Source organism: Polyodon spathula, chromosome 7 (assembly GCF_017654505.1).
Source record: "Polyodon spathula isolate WHYD16114869_AA chromosome 7, ASM1765450v1, whole genome shotgun sequence".
NCBI classification, from domain to species: Eukaryota; Metazoa; Chordata; class Actinopteri; order Acipenseriformes; family Polyodontidae; genus Polyodon; species Polyodon spathula.
In genome coordinates this window covers 9,159,920-9,185,636 of record NC_054540.1, presented here as the reverse complement: position 1 = coordinate 9,185,636, position 25,717 = coordinate 9,159,920, and the positions used below count along the sequence as shown (strand labels likewise).

At 37.5% G+C, this 25,717-nt stretch overlaps 1 protein-coding gene across 3 annotated transcripts; it reads right to left on the bottom strand.

Annotated features, from left to right (window-relative positions):
* Positions 1-5,526: 5,526 nt before the first annotated feature.
* LOC121318117 (sodium-coupled neutral amino acid transporter 1-like) lies at positions 5,527-24,868 on the bottom strand. 3 transcript variants are annotated; one of them, XM_041254428.1, is made up of 16 exons: positions 23,701-24,230; positions 16,921-17,078; positions 16,663-16,741; positions 16,140-16,255; positions 14,867-14,940; positions 14,070-14,162; positions 13,772-13,853; positions 13,485-13,567; positions 10,591-10,649; positions 10,347-10,475; positions 9,056-9,135; positions 8,738-8,838; positions 8,257-8,375; positions 6,740-6,881; positions 6,556-6,647; positions 5,527-5,988 (listed from the first exon to the last, which is right to left on the bottom strand). In XM_041254428.1, exons 1-16 carry the CDS (start codon positions 23,839-23,841, stop codon positions 5,884-5,886), a joined length of 1,653 nt encoding a protein of 550 aa, XP_041110362.1. In that variant the 5' UTR covers positions 23,842-24,230; the 3' UTR covers positions 5,527-5,883. The 3 variants fall into 3 exon arrangements, 2 of the variants coding, with proteins under 2 accessions (XP_041110362.1, XP_041110363.1); XM_041254429.1 differs by lacking the exon at positions 23,701-24,230 and adding an exon at positions 18,271-18,798; XR_005950578.1 differs by having other exon boundaries at positions 5,902-5,988; positions 6,810-6,881; positions 23,701-24,868.
* Between the last annotated feature and the right edge of the window lie 849 nt (positions 24,869-25,717).

The following is a 25,717-nucleotide window of genomic DNA, read 5'->3' as shown; positions in this document are numbered from 1 at the left end:
CAGAAATGTTTTGTTTGTGAAAGATGTTTGCACAGGAAGTGATTTTGTATATTTTTCTTGTATGTTTTCAAATGGAAGGTTATATAGGTTAATAACACCAGTATGTATTCTAACTGTTGGTGTAAAGAGGGGAAAGTTTGTCACTTATTGCATTGTATATGCTGGTGAACATGCAGATTTAATAGAAAATGTAATGCATACTCGTCTGTCTAAATATTCAGTGTTTAATTAATTAACTTAGTTTCATATTAACATACTGTAATTGATGGTGCTCAACACAGGGGGCCAAAGGTCTTTCTGCTAATGTGCAATTTGCACCACTTTCAACAAACTGCTTATGTTACAAAACAAGTGATAAATAACTTAGGCATACTTCTGAGTTGTTTGTTTATTTTCCATCCCTAGGACAATCCTGACCTCATACATTCCAAAAGCAACATGCTTGAAGTAGCAGCATCAGCATGTCTATACATCTAACAAAATAATCCCATAACTCCTTTTTTTCACTCCCATATGCTACATACAGCAGGTCTGTGCAGTTATGAAAGAAACATGTTATAGCAAGATATGGTCATTTTAAAACATGGTATCTGATACAATAATTGGTTAAAGAAAGTTATCAGTTTCCATGCCAACTCTTAAGAAATCTGATAGACTGTTGCATTTCCTCGGTCACTTCACCTCAGCACTGAATTGCGAGTCTAAAAATGATACTGGCTAAAATCATGTCAGTCAATAGGGAAAGCAGCTGGTTGGTTAATTGGTAGGAAAGACAATATGGAGACAAGAACCAGAATAAAAGGGTAAGTGTAATTTCTGTGCTCTGTGTAGTAAGTTTTTTAAATGCTCATGACTTCACACGCTTCCTAGTCTCAGTCTGCTCTGGTAACCTTTCTCCTACTTGGAAACAAACACATAATGTACAGCAGCTGACATAAAATATCACTTCATAGGTAGAGGCCACCAATCCTTTTCCCCTACCTTTTTATGTGGCATCAGATTAGTAAGTCATGCTAAAGAGCTAAAGGATAGATTAAACATTTCAGGACAGCTTGCAGCTTCAAGACAGGCAGGAGGGGAAGATATGCAGTAACTGGTTATCACTTATTTGTGTCAAAGTAGAACATTTTATATAAATACAACCTTTATGTGTTTATACAACCTAATGTTTCAAGCCTAGCTTTGGTTCCGAGAAATATAAAATGTGAGGCAAAAATAAATACATGAATGAACAAAAAAATAAATCAGAACTAAAGCACTTAATCTAATGGTGATGAATCGTTGTAATTGTGACCTTATTGAATTGGAAATTTGTCTGAAAGAAAAATTGATGCTGCTGTTCAGAGTGCCATGGTAGTTTCTTTCCTAGAAAAATGAGAACTACATTCCTAGTACTGAGTAATGTCAGTGTGAATATGCAACATGTTGACTTCCACCAATGAACCAATGATTTCTACATTCTACAAGTAGAATGTTTGGAGGCGTGTTGTTGTGACTGTATAATACATTAACTGATGTGTTATTTCAGGTCCAATATCCAGCTCTTATCTGGTAAGCAAATTCTAAATTAATGTAAAGAAAGTGGCAGTAAAGCACTGGAAAATATGGCAAATGACATAGAAACCTGGTAAAAACAATCAATATGTACATATGGCAAACTATAAATTCTAGATTTACTATCACAAAATATTGTGTCGGTTCTTCTGTGGTTGTTTGAAGTATTCACTGCTGCAGAAAAAAAAAAAAAAAACAGAACAAATACAAGTTTCCTGTTTTGAATTTCTTCATCTTGTTTTTACATTTTGATCAACACGGAATCTCTATTGCAGTACATGTTCGCCCTATTTAGGCTGTGGTGACTCCCAAACCCTTCAATTGTAAATTAATTATTAAAAAGAGGTAAAACTTGTAGATGAATTATCTTCACAGATATATAAATTGGACGAATATACTGATTATAAAAAAAAAAAGAATCACCACTATGCATACCTACTGTAAGCTCAGTTCCATCCGGGCAGCCTGAAGATGTCAGGGCCAAAACCCTATAGCTTTTTGTTGTACTTTTTTCACATTAGTGTTTTATGATATTTCAATAACTTCTGATATGATATAGATAGAGATATGCAGATGTCGCTATCTATATCAATTTTTATGCTCAAAAGAGACAGCTGCCCAACATTTCGGTATAGTTCATACGACTATAACCGACAAGTCATGTATTCCAATTTGATTTTAACTTCAGCAATACAAAAATAAACTGACCATTCATTCTAAATGCTGGAAATTATAGGCGTTGATCAAGGTTGAACTATTTTCTTTTTTCAATTCACAATGTACCTCACTGTCCTGATTTCATCTTTCACTCAGTGGTTTCAAGTGTGGTTTTGAGCACAACTCTGTGTATCTTGTTATCATGTGGGGCACTCACAAAGTGACAATATGTAGAAGATACTAGATATTCCACATGCCTCTGATAGGGGTCAAGTTTTCAATATACAAAACATTTAAGGCACTTTTTTTTTTTATTTATGCAGTAAAACCTTGTACCTATACATGTCAAAACACGTTGTGTGTTTGACTATTCAGATATTAGACATGCAGTCCCTGGTGTACCTCCCCAACTTTCACCAGGTAAAGAAATGGAGGGGCCAAGTTTTCCACAATCATGTCTTTTTAACTTGGTCACTTCTACATTACATCTGCACAGAGCTGACCGTTTTTTGAATGTAACTTTTGTAGATATCACATATTTCCATAGCTGGCACGTTATTGTAACTTTTTGTACATTGTAAAATGTTTTTGGACATATAAACAGTATAAAGCAAAAAACAAACAACAAAGTACAAGGAAACCCAATTAAAGACAGCTGCACACAAGCAAACTTTTTATTTTTTATTTACACAACAATTATATTTACACTGAGTTGAAACAGGAACTATTACCAAATTACAAGGCTTTCTATTGAAGTTATTACAATTCATTTGGTAAAATGTAAAACTAGTTATGGCACATTTTCATCCAATTCAGCCTTCAACTTTCAGAAATGTTGCCACTCTTAACGACAACCCACAAAAATTCTAATTTAAAAAAAGCTATTTACATCATTGAAAATCCCCACCAATTATTGAATATATCCATTCATGACAATATATTAAAAGTTATGTTTGGTATCACAAGATAAATTGATTGATAAATTCCAAATTAATAAAGAAATGCCTAAGCATTACAATACATTGTGATACATAAACACAGCATACTTATATCATGTAGCGAAGTTTATAAGTTTATTTTTGCGTCTGTTCTAAACGATATTTTGAGAAAACAGGATGGTGCCTGTATGTTTATTTATTTTTAAAACACAAAAGAAACAAAACCAAAACAAAAAGCCTAACCCTTCAAGCAGTGTTTAAACTATCCTTTTTCTTTCTTTTTTTTTTTTTTTTTTTACCGGTTACCAAACATACAAGTCTATTTTTAAAGTATCACAATATTCCCCCCATCGCCACAGGTCTCCTCTCAGGCCTTAACCTTATCATAGACCCAGGATACCAGAATTCCTTTGCTTTTATTTTAGTCATACTTGCTGACTGAATTACTCAGTGCAGTGTCTCCTGGGTAATGTAGTTCAGTTTCTCTGCCTGGTTTAGACTCCAGACTACATCCCCTGCCAGCAGTCAACCTGGAAATATACTGCACTGACTTCTAGCACATATGTACTTTCATAAGAACATAAGAAAGTTTACAAACGAGAGGAGGCCATTCGGCCCATCTTGCTCGTTTGGTTGTTAGTAGCTTATTGATCCCAAAATCTCATCAAGCAGCTTCTTGAAGGATCCCAGGGTGTCAGCTTCAACAACATTACTGGGGAGTTGATTCCAGACCCTCACAATTCTCTGTGTAAAAAAGTGTCTCCTATTTTCTGTTCTGAATGCCCCTTTTTCTAAACTCCATTTGTGACCCCTGGTCCTTGTTTCTTTTTTCAGGCTGAAAAAGTCCCTTGGGTCGACACTGTCAATACCTTTTAGAATTTTGAATGCTTGAATTAGGTCGCCACGTAGTCTTCTTTGTTCAAGACTGAACAGATTCAATTCTTTTAGCCTGTCTGCATATGACATGCCTTTTAAGCCCGGAATAATTCTAGTCGCTCTTCTTTGCACTCTTTCTAGAGCAGCAATATCTTTTTGGTAGTTCTTAACGAGAGACACGAAGTGGTGCTATATATATATATATATATATATATATATATATATATATATATATATACCGTGAGCCCTGCCTGTAAATCAAGTGTGGGTGTTTGCACGTGTTTTTGTGTTGGTTGGCAGGGACGGGGTTAATTCCTGTCCCTGCCAAATACATGTGAGAATGTGGCTGTTCCCAAATGGGATAAATGGTGGTATTGGGAACAGCCACATGCTATAAAGAGAGAGGCTCCAGTGTGAGACTACGAGGGATCTGGGAACAAACAAAAGGTACTGTGTTTATACTTCAAGAGTATAGATGTTTGAGGTTTTTGTTTTGTTTAAAATAAACATTACAGGCCTGCCCTGTTTAAAAAAAACCTATCTGAGTGCTGTTACCTTTAAACAAGACGACAAGTGAAGGTCCTGCATGTGCACCGTTTGTCTCACACACACACACACGTAATTATTTTTTGATCTGTAATCCTTGAACACAGTTTTTATGTACTGTACACCTTACTTTCTATACGTTGCCTGCCACAGGGACTAGGGCTAGAACTAGGGCTACTTAACCCTGGCAAATGTGAATGAAAAGTTGTACTGAGCTCAGTGCCTGGAGTCAGACCTAGGGATCTTTTTTGGATTTCTGTATTGAAGATTGTTATTTTGTGTACCTTTTACTATTTGAATAAAGCATTTTAAAATCAAACAAGACAAAGAGCTTTCCATTAAACGCAAGCGTGCAAAGCAGAGTTCTTGAATCCAGTGTTACCCCGAGTGGCAGCAGTGAATCCAGCACATAAGCAGCCAGCGATTCCTGAGCCAGAGAACGAACAGGCAGCGACGCAACTCAATAGCAGCAGATCCAGCGTGCGAGCGGTGAGGCAGTAATTCCTGAGTCAAGAGACGGAACAGGGGGCAACGCCACTCAATAGCAGCAGATCCAGCGTGCGAGCGGTGAGACAGTAATTCCTGAGTCAAGAGACGGAACAGGGGGCAACGCAACTCAATAGCAGCAGATCCAGCGTGCGAGCAGCAGATCCAGGTGAGAGCAGTAATTCCTGAGTCAAGAGACGGAACAGGGGGCAACGCAACTCAATAGCAGCAGATCCAGCGTGCGAGCGGTGAGACAGTAATTCCTGAGTCAAGAGACGGAACAGGGGGCAACGCAACTCAATAGCAGCAGATCCAGCGTGCGAGCGGTGAGGCAGTAATTCCTGAGTCAAGAGACGGAACAGGGGGCAACGCCACTCAATAGCAGCAGATCCAGCGTGTGAGCGGTGAGGCAGTAATTCCTGAGTCAAGAGACGGAACAGGGGGCAACTCCACTCAATAGCAGCAGATCCAGCGTGTCAAGAGACGGAACAGGGGGCAACGCAACTCAATAGCAGCAGATTTTACAATATAAGCATTCTTTTCCCTGTTTGAAACTTGAGGAAATGAATTTGTTCCACCACAACATTTTTATTAAACAACGCTCAGTCAGTGTCAAAGCAAAAATGTATATTGAAGCTAGTATAACTAGTGACCTGAGATACCACTGATGCAAAAAAAACAAGGTGCTCCTGATTCAAAGTATTAACTTTAACAAGAGCCTTGGTTTTCTCAGTCCTGGTTTCAACCACTGCAGACCCCTTTTATTCAATATTATTCCCTTTTTTGTTAAAGTTACAGAGTGTGTCTTCATGGGAGATCTGTGAGATCAGTGGCCAGTGTTGTTTGACTGCTTTGTATGCACCCAGTCAATAATAACTAAGGGAACTGTGATGAGAGTGCAGAGTACCCCAGCTGTCAGGAAGATAACAGGCTGAAAAAAAAAAAAAAAAAAACAAGACAACAAAAACTGTTAGATATAGTATGGTGTCACTGTCAAAATATTTCAAATAACTATCAACACACTGACATCAGGTACTGAAACAGTTTTTTTATGTTTAAGAACTGTGGCCTTGTATCACACTTCCTGTCATCTAGTTGTTGTATCACTACTTGAAAATGCACATGAAGCATAACGAGAGTCCCCTCCCTTCACACAATTAAGCGTTATTCTTCATTTCTCATTATTTAAAATATGTATTATTGATTTTCCCTATTGGTCAGCAGAACCATCAATAAAAAAACAAAAAAATCTGCTTACAACAATATAAAATTAAACTTTTTACTGAAAAGGCCTTTGTATTTTAAAACTAAAGTCAAGCAGACAGATTAGTTATTCCATTCAGTGACTATAAAAGAGACAACGGCTCCATACCGGTCACTATTCCCTCATACACAGAAGTTCAGCATACTTTACAGACTGTGATAGAAGGCAGTCATTTGGACCTTGACAAAATAAAACAGGAATACAGCCATTAACTAAAGTACAGGTAAAACATACCTTGATCTTTTGTTTGGTTGCCAAAGTCTTGTCAAGTTTTAAGTACAGTGCAGAAGGAAGAATGAACATCAGCATGTTTGCAGAAGTTGCACCTATAATTAAGAGATTAGTATTAGATTTGCTGAAGGTAAGACTGAGCCACACAATGACAGTATTACAGAACCCTTATTAAAGCCCAGCCTACCTATCACAGCAAATATGTACTTAATGGAAGGCGTGAAGATAACCAAAATGGCAGAGAATGCCAGAAGTACCAGTGTTAAGCTAATGTGAAGATTCCAGTTGAACTTTTGTTGCTTGATCAGCTCCAAAAGAGACCTGCGGACCTGACAAACAAACCAAGAACACAAATTACAAACTTAATAAAGTAATGGAAAATGTCACCAACACCAGGCTGCAGCGTGTGTGAGGAGTGAATGAGGCAAGCACGGGGCATTCTTGCCATAAAAAAAAAAATTGACTGTTATTCAAGATCAAATTCTCTGAAGTAGCAGAAACAGTTGAAACCTGTGGCTTGAGGTATCACAAAGGATGTGACTGCCAGAACACAACACTACCCCTGGAGTATTTTACTTAGTTATCCATTCTTTAACCAGGAAAAAAAAAATAATAATTTGACTAAGACGTCATACACAAGAGAACCACAGCAGACAGTAGTACAGGCAGTTACAAATCACACAACTACAAAAAAACACATTCATTCAATCTGGGATCAGTTTAATAATTCTTGATTCCAGATCATTAAAATTAGTGTAATTGTAGTACATTTAGCTCTGCTGAGACATCTCCCAGATCTGTGCAGTGGACAGGTAAAGAATTGGGCACTACAGCCTGTGTAACACTGATGTTCTTACCACAGATCAGAGCCTCTTTAAAAGCAGTAACTAGATTATATAAAGTAAAACTTTCCACGTAACAGACAATAAGCAAACCACCCACAACAGTTAGGCATTTTCAATATTTTTCAGTTGAAGGGAAATCCCTTTACTTGAATCACATGTTTATATACAACATGAGATCTTTAAGACACAGCTGCAAATCTTTCTCCTAAACCAAAAAGGGGGTTTACTCCTACCCTGTGACAAAGTAAATACAAGCACTTGTATGAACTTGAACTTGTTGACTAAGGATGGGGTCTGAACTTGATAGCCAGGTCATATATGTTTGTGTGTGTGCTTAGGATGCGTGTGTAGAGGGGGCGAGGAGGAGCAGAATGCACAGTGAAGAGTCATGTAAATAACTGGCTGCTCTCTAGGTAGAGGTTTCAGCAAAAAGCACAATTGGCTGCTAAATCATAAGCTGGCACTGGAAGATACTGGTAGCATACTTCAAATAGATATTTTATATCATCTATATTTGTTTAATATTTAGTTTAGTTTTTTGTCTGTTTTATGTCCTGATTGGGTTGTCCTACATTATTCCCTATTGTTGTTTCTTTTTGGATCAGCATTTGTCATGCATTTTTCTGAAAAATAAAAAAATGCCCAAAGGCTGATTGTGGGAGGTGGGGAAGCTCATTAACACTGTGCTGTGCACTGAAGCCTGTGCAACAGTACTAAACTTCCCCCTTTCACTTCCTTTCAAATCAGGATTTAAAACTGGAAAGAAATTAAATGAAATGTGGATGATACAAAGCATACCTTTAAGATGAATTTGTGTCGTATGGAAACGTTTTACAGTATAGTAACGCAGTATACTTACAACAAAGAAAAGTACTGGCACTGTGAGAATAACTGCTGTGACAACGGCTAGCCGCACTAGAAGAATCATGACGTCACGGTTGGCATCATAGGTGTGAAGCAGGTCCTCATTTACTTGATCTGTTTTAATAGAATAGAAATGTTTTAGCAAAATTAACTCAACATAACCAAAATAGTTTTCTGTATTTGGCAGCCAATATTCAAAATGAAAATTAATAATTTTGTCAGCGTTTACCAGATTGAAGTCTCACTGTTTTTACATTTTGTAATAAACACATAACAAACAACCCTAAATAAATCTATAATACAGAAACAAATAAAACTAAAAAAAAAATAAAAATAAGTAAAATAAAAATAATAAAGCTAAACCAAACATATATTATTATTGTCTCTTGATCATTGCTGTATAAAACGGTGTGCACCAAGATGCTGGACACTTCACAGACTGTATGGATTTTTATTTTCAAACAATCAAAACTTACCATAAAATGTAAAATAGCCAAAAAATGCAGTCAGGATGTACATGAAAAACATGGACAAGAATGAAACTGTTGATACATGCTCCATTTTCTTCGATGTACGCCTGAAAGGAAACAATTTTTAGCATTTCCAAGATCAACATTACACTCAAATCCTAACAAATTAACAAGGTAAAACTCTGAAACATTTTCAGTAATTATTGTTTTAGTATTACAACTTCCGAACAAAGCTACATACACAGAAAAACGCTAACACTAATGACACATCTTAATCGTAACATCAAAAGCAAACATACAACTTATTTTATTAAAATGACTTACTCTTTAAGTTCGCTGTAGATTGGAAGAATCGATGGATGACATACGTATGCAAACAGGATGGTGGGTAAAGCATAGATAGTCTGAAAAGAAAAATAATTGATAAGCAAATGGCTGTCATATATGCTTCAACGCTGGTTGTAAATTTCAGTAATATTGTACTGCTCTTTAACCATGTAAAAACCATAAACAATATGATGCTCAATTTTATAATACGGTCAACTCTCTCTATACTGCCAGGTAAGGGCCATGGGCAAAAGGCGAGGGTGGAGTTATACCGAGTCAAAATAAATAGACAAATAAATAAATAAATAAAACACACCTTCTGTTTTTGCAATAAATTCAAACATTAAATTTTTTTAGTAATACAATTACAGTATCTCCAGGCCACTTTAATAAAACATTAATCTTTTTTTAAAACTACAGTACTAGTTCTTAACACAACAGTAACTCTACTAGTGAAGTTTTATCATCTTTTCCCATCTGTATGAAACCTACATGCTACTTTTAAGCAAGTTTATACTTAAAAAAAAAAAACAACAATAAAAAATAAAACTAATTTAGTTTCAAATCACACAAACAACAATTACTGTACTGCTCATATGAACTTTACTGTTTGTGGTACAACTGTAAGCCTTTGTCCTTCAATTAACACTATATACCTCACTTAGGCGAGAAAACATTTGCGATGTCTTGCTGACTTGCTTTCTTATTTTCAGATGCATGCATGCAGATTTTTTTTCTTTTGCTCTGGTGTTAAATGTGGGGTCGACTCGCCATGTTGTACTTTCTGTTTTGCTTTGGGAGAGGGAGTGTTGATGACATTGATATCAACGTCCAGTTAACAACGTTAGGAAAGCGAGTCAAAGGTTAACTGCATAACTTTGTTGTTTTAATTGCCCATGATTATTTCGCTGGCGCTACAGGGAACCTACAATGCTTATATTTACGTTTGCTTGGCTTGGGAAGTTGGCGGGTGGCGGACAGCGGGGTGGCGATATAACGGGTACAGATAGCACTGTTTTTATACTGGTGACATTTGTTCAGAGAGAACAGCTGGCGGTATGTGAGGGTGGAATTATAAAGAGGGCGGTATAACGTAAGACAACTGCAGTTCATTTGATTATAAGAACTTCTTATTAGCACTAGAAACATTATCACCTGAGGATTTCAGGTGTTACAGTTCAAACTCACTCTTACGGTCTAGCTGTCAGACCACAGCAAAGGTACATACAGAAAAGGTACAAAGTACAGCAGTGTATCTATATTCTTGCATTTGAAACAATACTCATACCTTAGTATTGAATGTATAATACTCTGGTTCACACACTCCTGTTTTTTTACCAGGTATCATGCTTGCAGCCTGCCTTGTCGAATTTAATTCCAGGCCAGGGCAGGGTAAATCAAATTTCTTATAGATAATCTAAAACAAAAACAAAAAACATTTTTTTTTTAAAATCTTGTAACACCTTGGTAAAAGTCTCACATAGGGGAAGTGTGTTTTTTTAATGTATGTTATACTTTGAAATTGTTCTTACCACAATTAAAAAGAATACCATACAAGCCAGGGAAAATCCACTTGTATATCCCAGATAACCTGTATAGAAAAATAAAGGCTTGTTAGGAATTAGTTGGAGGATAAAAACAAAAGAGGTTCTCGTAATCGCACAGTCAGTACCTGAAAGGGTTAAACAAAAAATTGAAAGCTTGTCAGATAATAGCCAAATGCAATCTGAAATAGGAGACTAGGGGTTGGACCAAATCAAGGTTAGCACTTAGCGAACGAGGATGCAAAAGCATTCGCCGCAACAAAACACAAGAAAAATTCCAAGTGAAATCTCGCAGAACCAAAACAATCCCTTTTCGCCCTTCAAAAAGCAGCTATGGCTTGTTGACTACAAGTGGGTTGAGAATGGGGAGTGGTTTTCTATCCCCCGACCAAATCTACTCAATTCCAGCTATAAATCACATGCAAGACTTTAGCAAGACCAGATTTTATATCAACTTCAAACTTGTCGAAAGCTATCGCGTATTAAGCAAACAGTAAAAAAAAAAAAAACCCACATCCTGATATTTGCAAAATAAACCCACTACGTGCCTCAAGACGCTCCAATGACCTCCTATATCGAACACTTGCACACAACACTGAATAATTTAAAATTAATAATTTTCAAATATTAGTATATGTATACTCCTATTATCACAATATATGACGTGTTTGTTGCACCCTTAAATGACACACACAAGGTTTCTTTAGCTTACTGTTTTTTTTTTTTGCCACAGTTTGAGTTAAATGTTTAATAAAGCAATACGTATTATTTCTTTAATATGTATAAACAATAAACTTTTTTCTACCCACGGAGAGGTTTGCTTGAAGCAGTGTCTCTTTCAGTGATAGTAAAGCTTTTTAGATATATTTTCTTTTATTTCTTATCTTTGTAGCTATGACTACTTTTTTTTTTAGTCCATGGACATATTCACGTGTCATCTGTGACGTCACCTACCTCTGTTCAAATTATTCATTTCTTAAAGGCACAGTGCTCCATTACATTGAACTTTGATCAAACTCAAGGCTAGCAAATGTAAACAAACCAGAATACTAATAAATAATGTATGAATGTTTTAACCACTTTAAAGATATAAACTTTTAGTTTTAAACATTTGTTTACTCTCAAAGTACTTCAACATGTTGGCCTACACAGAAACATTATGATCACCAAATTCTCGGCACGTAAGAACAAGCCCAACGTTCCAACAAGGAAGCCCATTGTGGCTATAAGGTGTCAGCATGCCAGGCGGTTCGTACATCCGTGTAGATAACAACATTACGTAATACCTATAAAGGTCATCTCAGAAGCATAGGTGAAGTTTTTAAATTTGCTTTGGGTTTTCAACAGAATAATAATAATAATAATAATAATAATAATAATAATAATAATAATAATAATAATAATAGAATACAACTACCCGACTCTGCCTGTTTAAAAAAATAAATAAATAAAAAAATCTGCAATCAACCTTTTTTTTCTTTCTCGGCACTGGATAGCATTTCATTCGACTTCTTATTGTATATAATATGTACTGATCCTGGCGACAGTGTTACGTTGTTTTTTGGATGTTCTATTAACCCCAAGTTGTTTTTTTTTTTTTTTTAAATCAGCAGTTTTTAATATTATAATACTCACACCGAGTTTCTATGTTACTATACAGCCTTGTGCACAACAGGACTCTGGGCAGTACCGTGCTGGTCGGGTATGAGGATGCTGGCATTGCATGGTGCTGACACAAGCCTGGGCAAGGTATGGATTTTTACAAAAATCCTGAAAACAATGAGGCACACCTTTATAACAGTGACAGAACAATGCAGCACGATGCTGCAGACGTCGTGGAAACGAGGTAGTTGCCAAATGTGTGTGCACGTGTGTATTTTTCAATATTTTACACAATAAAAAAAAAAAGCAGATTATTATTATTATTATTATTATTATTATTATTATTATTATTATTATAAATGTAAAAAATAATAATAATATGATCGTCATCACACATACATTATCGTAGAAGTAAGTGACTATAAGTTTCCTTTTCTATATAAAAAAACGACGGGCGACGGACGGAAAATCGTACAACAGACAAACAACGGCGGGGGAAGTTTTTCAGTGTTGGCCGACCTCTAACCATGGCCGACAAAAGTACCACGAAAGTCAACAGGAGAGTCAACGAAAGACAACAGGGAGATGTGAAACTTCTCTCTGCCCAATTTTCAGATTGGAAATGGCTAGTTTTGGTTTTGTGATAAAGAAAATGCAATATGGAAACCAGCGATATTATCGCATAAACACTCTTCGCAAGAGCAATTGGGGTTTGATTTGGTGGGTATGACAAAAGTTGGTACAGACTGGTACAAAATCAAGGCAGTTATTGTGTTTACAGGAAAATGTGACTGGCAGACAGAGAAACGGATCAGGATATATGGGTCCCTAGTTTGTATCAAGCTGGATGTGTTTACCAGGGCAGCATAATCCAAGGATTCAAATCATTTTTCTCACTCAAATAAAACCATATATAAAGTCATGACATCATATTTCACATTCACTTCTCAGTCATTTATCCTGTAGATTATACTGACAAGTTCATATTGACTCTGGAAATGTAGTTTAACCTATATTCACATCTTCATATATGAAGTAAATGCAATTTAATCCTGATACTGGAGTTAAGTCTGCACCTGTTTAAACATGTGGGAACATCCTCTGCAGTTTAATGTAAATTCGTAGGGGAATGTGATATATGATGAACACCCTCACATATTCCTCAAGGGCATGTAAACTGGCTTGATATTTCATGAGTATTCTATGCCACACCAAATAGCATGTTTACACCGTTATGTTCAGGAATGTTTTGTGTAAGATGATATCATACGGGTGCTCACCAAGCGACTTTAAAAGACAGAGTGGCAGGATGATAGTCACAGTCACCATGATAACAAGGCAGTCTCCATTCAAGTATGAAGATCTGTGGGGGGGGGGGAGAGAAAAAAGTTAACAGAAACAATGGGACTAGACAGTGGGACAAGGCAGAAAAAAACACCTTCATTTCTGTCAATATGGAATTTATGTTTTTGTCATCTGCTTTTTTCCTTCATAAGTCCTTCATAAATCTGGCCTTGTTAACTAATACTTGTTGCCCAATAAGTTATACATTTGTATATGTACTTACTCATTCTTCGTATCGAGACCCGTAAGAAACTGGATGACCAACGGAAGTTCATTTTTCACAATGAACATGTAGGATAATATTGCTGGAATTCAAAATAAAATGCATACATGAGCATTACACATTGTTGACTGTGCGCAACTCTTAAAATGTGCCAATTCAGTGACTGAGTGGCTAGGTTGCCAATAAGATCTTGATTATCATTTTTATTTTGTAGTTCAATTCAGCTTCCAGTGCAGATGTCCAGTATTCCCACAGCCTCATTAACACTTAGTTTATTAAGGCATACCAAGGGTCCTACCTCCAATGTTTTGAAGAAATGTTGAGCCAAAAACAGCAAGCTTTCCAGGCATCCCAAATGCCCTATAGCCCAAGTCTTCATAGACCATGCAATCTTTATGCAAAAAAACAAAACTAACTGTTATCAAAGTATTGTTTAGTTTACATTATCAGTAGACATGTTAAACAAAGTTCCATGTTTTATTAAGTTACTTAAGCAAATACATTACCAGGACTTGTTTCTTGCCAACAACAGGGGCAGTAAATTATTGAATTTGGCGTTGGACTTATTGTATTCAGTCAATGTGGACTCACTATTGGTTAATTTTACGATTTTAAACTCATTTATGCTTTATTTTTTACATTTCTAAGATGTATGAGTTGTTCCAAACTGATTTGACACCTTTCCTAAAAGGGTTTAATGACTGCTTTAAATCAAAATCATGCAGGCCCTATTCACAAAGCTTTGAAGAGAACTTGATTTGGGTCGGAAATATCATAGTTATGTTAACTAATGCATTCTAGTTTGGATTTTCTTTGTAGATCATTTTCTGTTTCAATGATCATCTTTGTCCATTGGTGGAGCGTTTTGCACTGAAGCCTGTGCAACACTGATACACTTCCTCACTTCACAAAATCTGCCCTGAGGCCCTGAAGCATTTGTGTTGCTAGAATAGGCAGTAAGTATGACAAACAAAAAGACCTAAGCAGAAACAACAATGGAGCACAATACATCACAGACTATGAAAACGCAGATGGTACCCTTTTAACACCATTGAGGTTTTCTCAGAAAGTAACATGTGAAGTTCTCTGGCATACCTGTTTTCTGGGAGCACAGCAGCAGCAGACGGATTGAATACAGTGCTAGTATTGTAACTGACACTAGAATAAGCCTGCAGAAAGAAGACATTCAGATAGTCACCAGCACATTGGGCGTGGCAGGAGTAGGTCAGTAACAGCCCAGATTAAACTGTCCTTTCCCCAACAAAGCTACTACACCAACCTTTCCAGTCACTATTTTCTTAGGTGGTTCTGTTTCAATAGGCAAGTTCTACAGTTATGCCCATAATCTACTGTACATTGAAGGAATACCTGTACCTGTAAACACTGGGCCATGTTTTCATAGAGTTTAATCTAGTCTATAATTAATTTAAGTTAATATATTAACTTAATATATAAGTTAATATATTTCAAGTTCTCTTAAGCATTTAGTAACATTAACATGATTTTTTTCTCCTTAAAAAAAACTGCAAATCTACAGCCTCAACAGAATAGATTGAATCTGCCTGTTTGTATATGTGCTGCTATCAAAGTAAGGATTTGTTACTTTCAAATTAAAATTCAACCCACTACCTGGCTTCCTTGGAGTGACAGGAATATGTTTTAGAGGGCTTAAGTCAAATGACTAAGGCTGTACGAACTAGACAGTCCTGAATTTCTTGTATTATGTACACATCAAATGTAGATGTGATATCAGTTGACACTATACTGTAAAGCCTGTATTTCCATTCCCCTGAACCAAGCAGCCACCTGCTTATTTGTGGTTTTCCAGCCAGTAAACCCCAACACAGATGATCTTTTCCCAGTGAAGGACAAACTAAGGCACAGTGAATTAGCAACAATGAATGTTAACTTGGGTTTCAATGAATAATATTGAAGTAAATACTTTACTGCGAAACAGTAAAGACAGCAACTGCTTGCTTTCACTGGAATGCTTCATTTGTATATGTTTTCTTTTTGTGGTGATTTCCAGGTAATACACTACACATGCATATTTACCACAGACCTACAAGCTCTCGAGAATGCATCTTGTGTCCAGTTTTATTTTGCTCTGAATGTTATTTACAACAACTTGGGGATGATTTTATATATATATATATATATATATATTATATATATATATATATATATATATATATATATATATATATATATATATATATATATATATCGTATCTAGATAAATATATATATATATACTATATATAATATATATAGAATATATCAATTATAACATATAGACAGATATATATAAATACCATGTTTAACTGTTTAACTATGTGTATTGTCAGAGTCTAAATGTCATACTTACACAAACAGTATTATTCCAGTGTTAGCCAGGGCATAGGAAAGCCCTAAGATTCCACTGCCCATAATGGCATTGCTGAGGTTAAAAATAGACATTCCAAATGAGGTTCTGCCTTGAGGCTGGAAAGAAAAGAATGTTTGAAAAAAAAAAAAAAAAGCATAACATTCCAATCTTGTCAAAGCAATTGTATATCAAATTTGTAATTAACTTTAAAAAAATAAACAGATATAATTACAAGATGACTTAAGCATTGTGCCAAGATATTTTGGACTAACTGACTAACTGTGGGCCTAATTGAAGAGCACAGACAGACATCAGAAAAACTAAACATACAATGCAATCAATCGATTGGAAGAACAAAATAGAACTGCCATATGATAACCTACATACAGAAACCAATGCAAAAGGAAATCTTCAAATACACTGGTTAGATTAAGGTGGAATTACATTTTCTCAAGTATCAACCCATTTTCTTAAAGAAAAATCCCAGCTATAATAAGAACACCTCTGTAGTAACATTGCTTACATGTTGATATTTCTTCTTTGACAGATGCTCATGAGTTAGAGATACTCGACACTCTGCATTTTCTTGTTGAAATACCACCCTGGAAAAAAAAAAAAACAACACCACTATAAAAACTATGTTACGAGTTACTGTAGGTAAATTAGGCTACTTTGCAGTCATATTCATGGAGTGACATTCTATTAACTGGTGGCGTCAGTCCTGTACCCAGACCAATAACGAACTGTTACTATGTTTAAAAAATGAATTTTTGTCATTTACCTATTTTTTTCGTCTTCCTCGGGGTTGTAAAACATGTTGCTATCCGCATCGTCCAAGCCCTGCAGCTCAGCTGAGTAGCCCACTTCATCCTTCATTGCTGTTAATGTGGCCAGTGGTTCCTCTGTATTAATCCTTTCCTGTAGGCTGTTCCCCTCGTGCTGTTCCAAGCAGCAGTCACATAGATTATATTTATTTACAGAGTTTAACGTGATGAATTTGGGTCAGAATTTTGCACTGTGCAATTGCTTCTTTCATGCTTAGGGTTTATTTATTTATTTATTTAACAATACAGAGAATAACCCTGATGTTGAGTAGCAATTACAACCCAAAACTTAACACAGTGATAATGGCACACAGACAACTAAAACACTCATAAGGTCATGCCTAGTATGTTACCAAAAAGTGGTGGAGATTTTAAGAAATATTACAAAAGTCCCACCACCACCTATTTTGTGTTTTGGTTAAAAGTTATTTAAGACCAGTGGTATTGTCTTAACAATTTGGGAATAACCCTTTGGTTTTTTAAGTACGATTTTCAAATTTATAAAACAATTGGGTTAACACCGAAGTCAAAAAAAAAATTAATCGGTGTTACCCAGTAAATGCAAGGCCTTTAAATGTTTTATTCAAGTGCCGCATCTAATTCTACCGCACCATTTTTAATATGCTTAATTGCACTACGAATTTAGTGTATTTTATAGTACCCATTTTGTTACCATGACGTTAAGGTAATCCTAAAATATATAACCTGTGCGATCTTATTTATTTATTTATTTTACAATACAGAGAATAACCCTGATGTTGAGTAGCAATGTGGATTACAATTTTTCAAACCAAAAAAAAATTAAACACAGATAGGCAACAGACACCTTAATGTTTTGTATATATATATATATATATATATATATAATTGTACGATCTTATAAGATATTTTGTTTAACCTTAAATTAAGTCATGCATAGTAGTGCTTTTAAAACTTTAACTTAGCACATGGCGCCATTTAACGTCCGGAAATATTACAAAAATGTAGCTGCCACCGGAAAAGGCGATGTGTTGTATAATGACTTATTTACATGACTTGTTTTTTTTTTATTATTTTATCAGGTAAAACAGTGGTATGCATATTCCATAGGATATAGTATCATCTAGAATTTCATATACACACTTTAAACTTTTCTAGGGGTAGTTAAAAATGCTCCGGTAGCTGCAGGCAATTAGCTACGTTCACTATCTTGGCAAATAACAAAATATACTCATTATAAAACACAATAACTGTATAACGAAAAAATAAAACAAAACAAAAAACCCCAACACACACACACGCACAAAAAATAAAACTAAAAACCTTACCTTGTATTGGTTCTAGAATTGAACCAGCTCAATGTACCAAAAGCGTGCTTTTTTTTTTTTTTTTTTTTTTTTTATTTTACAGGGTTTGTGAAGTTGGACAGATGTTTGTCGTAATCAGCAGTGACTTGTATCAAAACAAAGGCAACGATTTTAGGCAATAAAATAAAATAAAATAATTAAAATAAAATTACCATTTCTCGTTCTTAACTAAATACATTTTGTAAGAAGAACACCAAAGTAAATGCGAGGGTATAAACCACAGACCATGTGGTGTGACAACTTCCTTGAATGAACAACTGATGTATGGAGCTGGATTTCTTGCATCAGCCAAATATGGGGCGGAGTTGACAATTCACTGGCGTGCCTTACACTATTTCTAGTATTAAACGGCATGAAGTTACCAATCTAAATCTAAAGTACAACAGACCTGTGAAAACACTTTGTTGCTCATTTAATTACTAGAAACAACTTGAGTAAAACCCTTTTGTGCAATCAGAAGACACTGCACAGCATATAATCGCTTATCACTCTATTGTTGATCATCTTTAAATTGGCAATTGATTGAAGGCACAAAACCTTTAAATCTGACATACAATCAATCAATCATTTTAATAAGTAGATACATAGATTCTCATCATAATTTGAAACTTCTGAAGCTTCCCAGCAATAACTAGTACTGAGATATTTACTGAGCATTTTAGGTCAAAGCTGCCGTTAGGCCCCTCCGGGTAGTGACGTCTCGGTCCCGCCTACCGAGGGATTAAGTAGTCACTCTGCGGAGACCACAATCTCTTTTGCTTCTCAGTCAGGTAGGTAAGGCAGGTATAACTAACCTCTCCAGTCGCGTGTCGCTCTCACTTTATTCCTGTAATTCCATGGCAAGACATTGCCTGAAGTCAGTTTGCCACTTCCTGGAATCAGTAACTCGGCGCCTGGGGACTTGGCAAACGCTGCGCAACTGCGCTCCGTTTAAAAAAAAAAAAAAACGGAGTGCCTACATTGCATATTGTAGACTGCTTTCTAACCTACAAACAACAACAGAGAGAAAAGAGAGCTGCTTCCTCCACCGGGGCCCGGCGCTGCCGTACCCACTGTCAAGTCGACGACGCTGGGCATGCCTTGCCTTCCCACTCTTTGTGTGCGGCCTAAAAATAAATAAATAAACAAACAAATAAATAAATAAATAAATGTTTACCATACCCTTCAGCTCTGCTGTGTGTGTGTTGTTTTTTGGAAAAAAAAGTATACCTCTCTTCTTTCTGTCTCTCTCTTTTTGTGTATAGTTTGTAGCCATGCTCCACGCCGCTGTAAGCTTCGCGCTGCCCTGGTTGTGCATGAGGACCAGACTAGACGCCGGCCCAGCAACCTCGGTGCTTGGTGCCTTCAGTGCCCTTGGTACCTTCGGAGCACTCGTGTCTCTGAGCATCAGTGCCTCTGTACTTTGGTGACCTCGGTGCCTCAGTACCTCGGTTCCTTTTGGTGTTTCGGTGCCCTCAGTGCAACAGAGCCTCAGTAGGGCTTAGACACTCTCTGCATCGGCGCCTTTAGTGCACTTGACGCATTCGATGCTTTAGGGCTCGACGCCTCTGTGCTTCGTGCCCATGGTGCTCCAGAGCCTCAGTGCTTCGGCGCACTCGGTGCTTCAGTGCCTCAAAGCCTCTGTGCATCAATGTTTCGACACCCTCTGTTCTTCAGAGCCTCGGCGCCTCTGTGCTTCGCCTTCGGTGCACAGGTGCTCCCTGTATTGACACACTCGGTGCTTCAGTTGTGCAGAGCCTCGGTGTATCCTAGACCTGAGACACCTCAATGATGGTCACACATCGCCACATCCTCCAGTCAATCCGGCCAGGAGACTAGTTTACCACTATGGGCTTAGAGTGTGTATTTTCACATCCCTTTTTCGTCCTGCACAAAGGAAATACCTCCGCTTTGCCTTTCAGGAAAGTGTCTTCGAGTTTTCCATGCAGTCATTTGGCTCTCCTTACCCCCTGCATGTTCTCAAAGTGTGCAGATGCCATCATAGCCCACTTGCGGCTGCAAGGGATCAGGATGTTGAACTACCTGGACGATAGTTGATTTGCTCCCAGTCGCAGGAGACAGCAGCGACTCACACGACGTTCATGACACAACATCTGGCAAAACTGGGTCTCACTCTGAACGTATTAACACCAGTGCAAAGTACGGTTTACATGAGTCTCCGACTGGATTCCCTTGCAATGCAAGCCTACCAGTCATACGACAGAGTGGCCACCATTCAGAATTGTCTAGCCCTGTTTAAACAGGGATTCACAGTACAGTTGGTGTTGTGTCATAAACTGTTGGGTCTGATGGCCTGAGCTTCATCAGCCATCCCACTAGAGTTACTCCACATGCGCCTGGCCCACCCGATCATGTCTCGTGTATGCTGGTGGACGCAAGCCCCTCACCTGCGCGACGGCATAAGGATGGGACGGATCCACAACCGTCAGGTGGTAATGACAGATGCATCCAACTCGGGTTAGGGTGCGGTCTGGGCAGGCAGAGGAGTATGCGGATCCTGGTCGGGCCGCTGGACATCCCTGCACAAATGCACCGGAGCTGCGAGCAGTCCATCTAGCTCTGCAGCACTTCCTCCCAGTGCTCCAGAGGAGACATGTCCTTGTCCCTGTGTAGCATATGTCAACCACCAGGGAGAACTTCAGTCCCTTGGGTTGCACAGCATAGCGTTTCACCTGTTGACCTGGGTAAAGAAGCACATGCTGTCCCTCCTGGCAGTTCATCTCCCAGAAGTGGTGAATTGGGCAGCGGACCTTCTCTTCAGGGATGGTCCTCACCTATTAGAATGATGTCTCCTCCCTCAGGTAGTAGAGAGCATTTAGGAATGTTTGGGAGGCCCAGAATCGATCTCTTTGCCACGGCGGAGACGACTCATTGCCTCCTAAGGTTCTCCCTCCACCGCTGCAATGGAATACCAATGGAATTAGAGGCTCTCCACCAACCCTCCCCTTTTTGCTTTGGAGGAGGATTGGAGATTGAATTTCCTCTGCCTGGTACGGGCATTAAGAAGCTATTTGGACAGGATGACAGCACTGCATCAGTCTGATCAGCTCTTTGTCTGTCATGGTGAAAGGACACTGGGTCAAACCCTCTCGAAACAGCGATTGTCCCACTGGATTGTGGAGACAGTTTCGACTACATATACTGCTGCCGGCCTAACCCCACCTGGGAGAGTGGCAGCACATTTGACTAGAGGAGTGGCTATGTCATGGGCCCTCTTTAGAGGTGCCTCATTGGTCGATATCTGTACTGCAGCTAGTTGGGCTACTCTGCATACATTCACCAGGTTCTACTGACTCAATGTGGTACATCCATCCATGCCTTCATTAGGCACAAGGGTCCTTGAGGTTGCACACTCACACCACGGAAATTAGTTACCGCTTTGATATACTTTCCCAAAAGTTTTGTTGTTCGTCTTCGAATTGAAAGGGATCAATAGGTTATGGATGTAACCCTGGTTCCCTGAAAGAGAAGACGACCAACCAACCTGGTGAAGTTGCATCACTCGCATTCGTGGGTTTGACGCAAAAGAGAAAGTGATCTTCACGGAGTGACTAATTAATCCTTCAGTAGGCGGGACTGAGAATATCATTCCCCGGAGGAGCCTATCGGCAGCTTTGACATAAAATACTCAGTAAATACCTGACTTGTGGCAGGCATATCCCAAAAGTATTATTGTTGGTCGTCTTCTCTTTCAGGGAACCTGGGTTACATCCATTCTCCTTTTCATGAAAAGCTGTTTGAAAGTGGTTGGCCTGGAGAAGTGTGTCTACTAAAAAAAATAATAATATGCGTGCCTGGTTAGTATTTGGATGGGAGACTGCCTTGCAATACCAAGTAGCCTACTTTAAACTTTTCTTTGGATTTTTACTTAGTGGTGTACCGTCGAGGGTATATGCAGGTAAACGGCGTTTACCCACTTTGAATTTGGGCAATATATCGTTTACCCACTTCTCGTATAAGGGATACAGCGTTAACTCACTTCTACTCTCCTGTGATATGCAAAACCTGTGTTAAAGACAACGCATTTTAACGGCGAGCATCTGTGTTGTGTTCAGAGAATGTGAGCGGAGCGAAGCGGTGACAATTCCGTTCACCGCTCATAATATCATCCTCCGCTCGCTCTTTCATTCTGCTCCGCTCCTCTGCTCCAGACCAAATGGTATATATAATAAACTAGCTGTTTTTCACCCAGCGTGTTGCCGATTGCAGATGAAAAGATGTATTGCACATTCAGAATGGAATACCAATTAATTGTCCTTATTAATCGCGTATCTTGACCCAAGAAAAAAAAAAAAAAAAAACACAGCTATGCAAAAAAGCCGACATAAAGTGCTCAGAAGATATCTAAGTGAATTCGAAGACGCTTTCTTACTGCATGATTCATATCAAATTAGCTTCATACAGGGCTTATTTGTATCCGAATATCTCACAGGGAGCTCAGAGCAACCCACAAACACATATGAGTGAGTCGACAGGTCTGATGGACCAACTTTAAGAAAAATAACCACAGACAGATGGACACACACACACACACACACACACACACGGATGACTTTTCTCACATTTTTATATGGCACAAATGCAGCTCTACAACCGGGAATGAATGACTGAATGAATAAATAGACAGATAGATAGATATGAAGAGTTTAGATGCAAAACGCGACATATGCTATTTGCACCAAAACTGAGCTAAAAACAGGCTCATTCATCTCACAGTGACTACTTCCTGATGTTCAGTGTCCTTTCTCCTCAAAACACTATATGCACCATGTTAAATACCTACAACTCAAATATAGTATTGTAACGTATTTAACCTTCTAAATTGTGATTTTATGATTAAACGATGAATTAAAAAAAAAAAAAAAAAAAAAATGCCGGGAAGTCCAATTTCTAACAGTGTAGCTAGGCCCGCCCCCAAAGAAAGTGATGGCTGACGTTTACGACACTACTTTTGATCTAATTGATGATAACACATTAACCCACTATACGCAAATTGTGACGTTGCTTGATCTTTTTTTTTTTTTTTTTTTACAGCACCAATATTAAATAAATTGTGAGCCTGAATATGCAGAATGTATTATTATATTATTGATTTAGAATTTATAAATCAAATAAACACATGAAAGGGAATGAAACGAATGACTCTAGAAAACTTAAAGAAGCACAAAGAAAACACCTAATCGTGATTCATGTGTAATCTAAAGACAAGAAAAAACTGATATACAGGATATAACTGAATATGACCAACAAAGTTAAAATACACAATAATAAAACAAGTAGGTATATTAATAAATATATATATATATATATATATATATATATATATATATATATATATATATATATATATATATATATATATATATCTATATATATATATTAAATACTCACATAGTATCTGAATGCGGAATGGGTCCTAAAATGCAACTCTTCGAGGATTTTGGCAAGATCGTGCTCAATAGCAAGAAGCGCAAGACCTTTAAGTCTTTCTTGTCCGATTGTTGATCTTTGTACGCTTTTGATTTGTTTCATTTTCAGCAAGTCCTTTCTCACTCAGTAAGTCACTGACAGAATTCGGTTAAGCAAATCCTTCCAATACTTCATTTTAGCTTCTATTTCTTTGTCTAGTTGTGAATTTATATCAGTTCCTTGGCCAAGTCTTCTCGCTAAATCTCGCCATTTCAGATAACATTGCTTGTGGTGATCACTGGCTCATGAGCAGGCAATTTATCATATAATTTGCGCCATGACAATTCCTTTTTCCAGCTGTTGTCACTTGGCAAAGCCGATTTGCAAGAATCGGCGTTTGAACTGAATAATCTCCAAGGGAAACAAACGAGCGAGTCTGCACTTTGACTCAATCATACAAGGCAATCCCTGTTAGAAACCTCTCCGTTTTTTTTTTTTTTTTTTTTTTTTTATAATACAGAATTTTTTAATTTTTTATTTTAATACAGAATTCGGAAACTTTATTTTTCTATCACAGGGAAATGTGTCTGGATGTCTAGGTGGCCCTTTTTGAAGCAATTTCGATCACAGTTACAGATAGCGCATTATTTGATAACAGTCCAATATCAAATCCACATATTTCATTCTCTCGGAGTTCAATATTACTAGTTTCAGCAGGGCTTGTTTTTTTAGTCTAGTTTGTAGCCAGCGTTTCTTCCCGTGCAAGAACACTAGTTTCAGTTTGTACTATTTTTGTTCTTAAATTACACGTTTTAACAGAATCAACACAGGCTTTTTCATCACAGGCTTGCTCTGAATTATTAGGCCTAGTACTAACTGTCATGCTGGCTCTGTCTGACTTTCTTTTGGCCTAACACCACTGTCAAACAAAGTACGACTAGCCTTCTTGGTTTTTTCAAGTCGGGCTTCTTTGTGTTGTTTTTCTCTCCGTTTCTGAGCTCCGGATTTATGTTGTATTCCATAATGAACGGTAAGGACCGATTCGAAATATCCCAGACCAGTAGGGTGCCGCAGCGCTCTGGCAAATTTGCGCTGTTACAATGAGGGACGGCGCTCTGTACAGAGCAACAGCAGCAGGAAATCAGATTTTTTAAATTAAATCTTAAATTTTATTAGATTAAAAAAACAAAAAAAACAAATAAAAAAACAAAAACAAAAAAAAACACATCTATCCCATCTGCCCGGGCCCTTTTAAATCGCCGGGCCCCTGGGCAATTTACCCCGACCTCCCCAGTTGGCGGGCCTGGGTGTAGCAATGGTGAATAAGCATCCACAAATAATGCATTGAAAACTCACTCGATCGGAACTGTGAAACCTCCCGTCATCATCCTTGCAATGCCAACCCCACTTAGTGGTGTTTTCCGTTTGTGTTCTCCTTCTGCGTGGGATGATAAGTTTATCGTTTCAATTTAATGAAACGCTTTGCATCTTAAGAAATAAGTGTAAAGTCATTTTACAAAAATGTGGAGATTTATAGCGAAGATGTCATTAGAAAAGGGGGCCGGTTGTACTAACAAAGTCAAACAATAGGTCTCGTTTTACTAAACATTTTAAAACTAATAAACAATTACCATAATGAACAGTATCATAGTGCTTAAAACACATTAACACAATATTCATAATAAAGTTGCGTTCTTATTTATAAACAGTAACACGTTTAAAGCTTGGGACTCCCTGTCTGTAGCTTGGTGGTGTTTATATTATTGTCAGCATATTTTACGTGATTGATAGCTGAAATTACATTTTTACAGTATCGGTGAGCGATAATCAGTTTGTTTGAAAACCAGCCTTTAATCACTGATAGTAGGTGCACAGGCGGTGATTCCGTGAGTGCTGCGGGGCTCAAGCACCAATGGGGGAAAATAAGGTCTTGCACAGTGCAAATAAATCACCTGTTCTGCCAAATTATAGTGTGGATGCTTCACAAGCACAACTGTTA

What these genes read in the sequence shown, in the direction of transcription:
- LOC121318117 (XM_041254428.1), bottom strand. Translation starts at nt 23,841, where the DNA reads ATGAAACAAATCAAAAGCGTACAAAGATCAACAATCGGACAAGAAAGA. An exon ending in ACTGGAATAATACTGTTTGT is followed by an intron (nt 14,941 to 16,139) that starts GTAAGTATGACA and finishes TTCTTTCTGCAG; the next exon opens with GCTTATTCTAGTGTCAGTTA. An exon ending in CAACCAAACAAAAGATCAAG is followed by an intron (nt 5,989 to 6,555) that starts GTATGTTTTACC and finishes TTTTTTTTTCAG; the next exon opens with CCTGTTATCTTCCTGACAGC.